This window comes from Octopus bimaculoides, chromosome 5, assembly GCF_001194135.2.
Source record: "Octopus bimaculoides isolate UCB-OBI-ISO-001 chromosome 5, ASM119413v2, whole genome shotgun sequence".
NCBI classification, from domain to species: domain Eukaryota; kingdom Metazoa; phylum Mollusca; class Cephalopoda; order Octopoda; family Octopodidae; genus Octopus; species Octopus bimaculoides.
Window position 1 is genome coordinate 52964965 of NC_068985.1, and position 6403 is coordinate 52971367.

Below are 6403 nucleotides of genomic sequence, written 5' to 3' on the forward strand. Positions count from 1 at the left end.
GGAAACAGGTTGTTATTTTCCAGGTGCTTACTCAATCTCAGCGATATTATTGCAGTAAAGGCTTTGTAGATCGTAGGGAGACAGGTTATAGGTCTATAGTTTTGTGGTTTCTCCGTTTCCGTGGATTTGGGAATTAAGATGGTTCTCCCTTTCGTGAACCATTCAGGCATTGTCTCTGGCTCTGCTAGTATGTTGTTAAAGTTTTCTGCCAGTTTTTATGCATTCCTGGTAGGTATTTTAACCAGAAGTTGGGGATCTTGTCGTGTCCAGGTGCCTTCCAGTTGCTTAGTCTTTGCAGTGTCTGGGTGACCTCTTCAGTTGTTACAGGGGCCCAGAGTTGCTCAGGTGCTAAGTTCGTTGTTTTAATGGTCCTTTTCTGGGGTTGTTGCTTCACCGACCATATTTGTTTCCAGAATTCTTCCAGTTCTTCTGCTGTTGGTGCTGCAGTAATGTCTATTTTATTTTTACCCAGTTCTTGGTAGAGTTTTTTGGGGGTTGGATTTGAACCGTTTGTTTTGTTCAAAGACACGTTCGCGTTTCTCATACCGGCAGATCCTTTGTGCTTTGGCAAGGATATCTTGCTTTAGTTTTTCTTTTGCCTCAGGTAAGTCTTTTTCTGTAATGCTGTATTTGTACAGTATTTTTGTTTTCTTCTTGTTACTTAGTTGTGTTTTTATTATTATTATTAATATTATTAATATTATTATTATTATTATTATTATTATTATTATTATTATTATTATTATTATTATTATTATTATTTATTATTATTATTATTATTATTATTAAGGCGACGAGCTGGCAAAATCTTTCGCACCGAGGTTGATGTAACCGACATCCTCCTCACCTCAAAATTGCTGATCTTGTGCCAAAGTTAATAAAAATTATTGTTGTTGTTTACTTTTAAACTGCTCGTTTGCTACAATCACTTGCCGCGACATAGGGCGAGTGAAGGATAAGAGATGCTACAGTATGACAGAAAGCTTGGGGAGAGGAATTGGCAAGGGCAGTAGCGAAATATCTTCATGTTGTACAACACGGAAATATAAAATGAAAAGGTTTTCTGTGAACAGTACTTGTCAGCAGAATCTTTCGGATTTCTCTATGACATGGTCCTCAGCTATATTTTTATAGCTATATTTTTATCAGCGGGAACACTTACATCTATTAGTATACCAGTATTTTCCTCCCTGTCTTTAACGATTATGTCTGGTCAATTAGCTTGGGTCATTCTGTCGGTGTTGACTGGAAAATCCTAGAGGATAGTGACATTTTTACCTCCAGCGACTGGCTTATGATGACGTTCATACCAGTAAGCAGGAATGCCGATTTTGTAGTGTCTACATATTTTCCAATTAAAACCTGTCCTACCATATCGTGGCGGTTTTTGTATTCATTTGGTGTCAGTACAGGACATCCCGAGACGCGATGGTGTATTGTTTCCTCAAATGTGTTGCAGAATCTGCATTTAGAGTAAGAACCGTTTTGAGGAACGTTAGCCTGGTAGTTTCTGGTAACCCAGCTTTGATCATGTGCCGCCAATAGGAAACATTCAGTATCTGCTTTTCGTCTTGAGCTTCTCATCCGCTGATGCGTTGTTGCTTGGCCTACGTAAGCATTTCGACTTCGAAGAATATACTGTCCACGAGTAGATTCTAGCTCCACCTCACCCCAGTTTCTTTCTGCCCGTTCTTTTTGTAGTCTGCTTTATCCGTTTTGCTTGTTCGGTGACAGGGATTTCAGGTTCTTCATCTAATTCAAGGTTAATGCCAAGTTCCCTTGCGAATTCGCAAGCTCCCTTGACAATAGCATGTGACATTTTGCTGCTTTCTCTTTGCACACAAGCCGCAGCATCCAGTCCTCTATACTAGATAAGTACCTGATCATTGCTATTATAGAGTTGTTATAGTACAGTTCTACCTGCATCATCCTTTCCCCCCCCCATTACTTCTAGGTAGATACAGACGATCAACCTCTGCTTTTGAATGATGCATGTTCTTAGACATTAGTAGTTTCCTTATCTTCCTGTCTAGGCGTTGAAGTTCCGTAGCATTCCAGTTAATGATTGGACTGTATTGGACTACTGGAAAGATCTTATATATCTCAAGGGTATTCAGTTATGGGGGACAGTAATGAATGCTTTCCTGTAGTCTGTCCATGCCATACTCAGGTTCGTCTTTTTGCTCCGGTAATTCTCTGTAATCCTTTTATTTATGAGTAATTGATCTTTGCAGCTATATGAATTTCTTTTACAACCTTTTTGAGCTAGTGGAAAGATTGAGTTCTATTCATGTAAAGCGTATATTCTGTCAGTTAATATGGATGTGAGGATCTTGTAGGTGGTGTTGAGACATGTTATGGGTCGGTAATTCTTCGGAATTTCTGTGTCTTCAGTTTTTCTAAGAAAGTATGTTATTCTTCCAGTCAGCCAGGCAGGTGTTTGCTCTAGGATCTGGATGACACCAGTCAGAGATGCAGCGAAATGTTGGTGTACTTCTGTCAAACAATTCAGCCAGAATTTAGGGATCCGGTCAAATCCTAGGGTTTTCCATTTATGAGACTTTCTAAGAACACATCTTAGCTCTTTTATTCCTATTGCCTTCCATTTCTGCTCTTCAACTTCATCCAGTTTCACTTTCTCACGCTCTATCCAGTCAGTTTCAGCATTATATCCTTTTTTTTTGTTGCTCTATATCTTCTTCCAGAACTCTTCTATTTCCTCAGGCTTAGGTGGCTCCTTGACTTCTATCTTACTTTTGCCAATTTCCCTTAATAATTTCTTAGCATCCGTCTTGAATACTTTGTTTTCTCGATAAAATTTGATTCTTTTATCATACCTTCTACATCATTGAGCCTTCGCTGTTTCAACAGTCCTTTGCTTGCAGGGAAGTTTATAAAATTTTTGACTTTATATTTTTGCTTGATATTTTGCTCAATATTTACTATCTCTAGTTCATCGAGAACTGATACATCCGCCCGCAGAGATTCAATCTCTTTTTGTATTGCTGCTTTCCACTTAGGAAGTTTTTTTATATGATTGGTCCTTTTCCGTGTCGTCCTGATACATAGTTGAGCAGTTACAACTTTACCAGTGGACTAGATGTGGTTATTTAAGGTTGTTAGGTCATTTCTCTTATTTCTTAAGATCTAAGAGCAACGTTATACATCATGATTATGTTTCTCCATAATCTGTATGTTTGTATAATGAGGTTATTGTCTGGGTTTAGTTGGGCTGTATAGAAAGCTTTCAAAACATCTCTGTAATCCTCTCTAGTATATTTTATGCGTTTTTCTTTAGGTGGTGTTTTTGGTGGCTTCACTGCCTGTCGAGGGCTAGGGTTATCCTAGTTCTGGCTACCTGGTAGTTTTTTCTTTTTTTTTTTGGAAGTTTGTTCCAGCAGCAGACTTTTTGACCTCAGTCTGCTTCCCCACTGGGTAACGCGCTCCTTGTTATCCCGAGCGATGACGGATCCGGCATGAGATTTTGCTTGTCATTAAAACATTGACGGTGACATTAGGAGACGGGTTTTTTTTGTTTAGAGTTGACTTTTTTGACATGACATCGTTTTTGTTTTCTTCGAATGGATATATTTATCGTATAGTAGTTGCATGAAACTAATAGATCAGCATTCGGCTCTAATTTTTTTGATAGCTATGTTTCTGGGCATAAATCTTTAGTGATGTTTTAATCTGAGTGACTCATTTGCTTCTTTTATCAGAGTGACTAATTTGCTCCTTTGTGGAAAGTCGCTTTGTTTTTGTTTCGATTTCCGTCGCTTGTAACACGTGTTTTATTATTATTATCATTACTATTATTATTGTTGTTTTTGTTTTATTATTATTATTATTATTATTATTATTATTATTATTATTATTATTATTATTATTATCATTATCATTATTATTATTATTATTATTATTATTATTATTATTATTATTATTATTATCATTATTACTGAGAGAGCAGCACATGTCATCAAGGTGACACTGAGATATAAATACACGAAGCCCAATGTACCCATCATGAATACCCCCTCAGATAAAGCTACACTAGGCACATGCATCACAACCATATGTGCGCAACATTGTGATTTCCTTAACAAGATAAATAGCGCTGGACTTTGCAGGTGGGGCCCAGTTAGAATTTCCTTCAGCTCGAGTAGCCCATCCCGCACAAAAGGTCCCTGAATAAGGTTTGTTTAAGAATGTTGAACGAAACACCCATGTTTCCAGAGGTGAATTATTCAAACCCCAAAGAATTCCTTTCAACAAATGGCTTTGATGCGCACCCCTGCCAACTATTTCTACTCATGATTAGAGATGCACATATTGTCAGCCAAGGGACATGGCTAAATGGTAAAAGTCAAGCAAGTGAGAAGCAAATCTGTGGTATTCAGTAGAATATTTGCTGTAGCCCATCTTTTATACCAAGACAAAACAAGTACATGATAACACTTCCAATCAGTTAAGATCAGAGGCCATGAAAGCCACTGCCTGGCACTGCATCAGAGCATATTATTATTATTGTTGTTATTTTTGTTGTGGTTGTTGTTTTTATGAAGGCGGTGAGCTTGCAAAATTGTTGGCACCGAGGTCGATGTAATCAACGTCATACCCCTCACCTCAAAATTGCTGTTCTTGTGCCAAAGTTAATAAAAAATCATTATATAAATTAAGCACCAGTGAAACACTGGGGTCAATGTAATCGACTCATCCCCTCCCCCAAAATGGCTAACCTTGTGGTAAAATTTGAAACAATTATTATTATTATTATTATTATTATTATTATTATTATTATTATTATTATTATTATTGTCGTTATCATTATTATATTCCAGCACGGGTACAATATTGCAGTATATCAACTTCGGGGTATCTCAAAAACATTCGTGCATTGATTTTATCGATACGTTCAATGATACTTGGGTAATCAATTATAAACAATGTGGCTACGGAAGCGTAAATATACCATTTATTAGATGTGCAAATGGTAAGTAATGAATACTGGCTAAATATGAATGTTTGAAAAAGGAAAATTAAATGTTTTTGTCGAGTGTATTATAAAATTTTAGAGTTCCAAAAATTAACTACTTTAGTTCGGCAACTGGTGGTTAACCAAGAGACGTAAGATGGCATTATTTTCAAAGTGGTGCGCCTTGTGGTTTTGTAATGCTTTCTGTTGATTTAGGGCGCCTTATTCGTCTAATATTTAAAATATTAGATTTAGTGACTATTTTACATTAGATTACTGCTTTCTAGAATTGTCTTATTCTGTAAAACATTTTTCCCCGAAGTTATATTTACGTTATACTCTTTATATTTGTTAACTCTTCACAAACGGACACCTTCGTTCTCTTTCATATTAAGCACTTCTAAGTAATTCCAGACATCAATGTTTGTATTTAATTGTGATAAAATTTATAAATTGAAATAAAATACGTAAGTTTTAAAAAAGAAACTATATATATATTTTACGGAAAAGGATCAAAAGGGTTGAAATAAATTTAATCATTAGCAAACCGAGCTGTGAGAAAAATACAAGAATGTAAACATATTGCCTTTATGCTTTCGAACAATGAGGTAAGGATTCTCTTGATGGATTATTTCTTGTTTGTTGACTTCTCCTTAGAGAAGATGTACCTGATTTCTTTCCCCAATCAAGAGTAAAATACTAAAACTGAATGTTAAAAGACAATGAAATCCTCACAACGCCAATGTTAAATTAATAGAGAGTTCAGAACTTTAGAGTTTTTTTAAGGCGTACTGTTACTAACAGGGTAAGCCCGAAATGAGAACTTAATTACGAAATATTCAATTTTTTTTTCTAACAATCTTTTGTAATTTTGACGTTTTTCTTTAGAAATCTACCGAGTCATTGGAAAGGATGAAAACGAAGGTCGTCTAGAGGTAAATATAAATGGAGTTTGGGGAAATCTATGCAGTACTTCGTGGAACAACACGGGTGCAACACTTGCCTGCAATGCGCTTGGATTTGAGTAAGTAATAGCGTTTACCTTTTGCAATACTTTCGTAATTTTTTTTTTCTTTTGTTATAATGGATAATAGCATTCTTTACCGTTAAATACTGAAACTAAGACGACATTGTGTGAATTTACTCGATCATCATCATCAACTATTTTTAATATTCTTATTTTACCACTCGCATACAAACAATTGTTGAATATAAAAAGCCTACAGTCTTAGAAGAGTACTTCATTCATTGTTGAAGACAGACAGCCAATAAGCAATTCAGGTTAGTGTTTGTAGCAATGTTTATATACATACATAAATACATACTTATGTGTATGTGTGTGTGAGAGAGAGAGAGAGAGAGAGAGAGAGAGAGAGAGAGAGAGCACGCATGTGTGTGTGTGTGTGTGTGTGTGTGTGTGTGTGTGTGTGT

General features: G+C 36.1%; 1 protein-coding gene across 1 annotated transcript in view; it reads left to right on the forward strand.

The window, feature by feature from the left end:
* LOC106883855 (scavenger receptor cysteine-rich type 1 protein M130) overlaps nt 1–6403 on the forward strand; it is a 105302-nt gene that overhangs the window by 56025 nt on the left and 42874 nt on the right. The window contains exons 12-13 of the mRNA XM_014934994.2: nt 4839–4990; nt 5861–5996. Of these exons, the coding sequence (XP_014790480.2) occupies nt 4839–4990; nt 5861–5996 (288 nt within the window). The remainder of the gene's footprint in view (nt 1–4838; nt 4991–5860; nt 5997–6403) is intronic.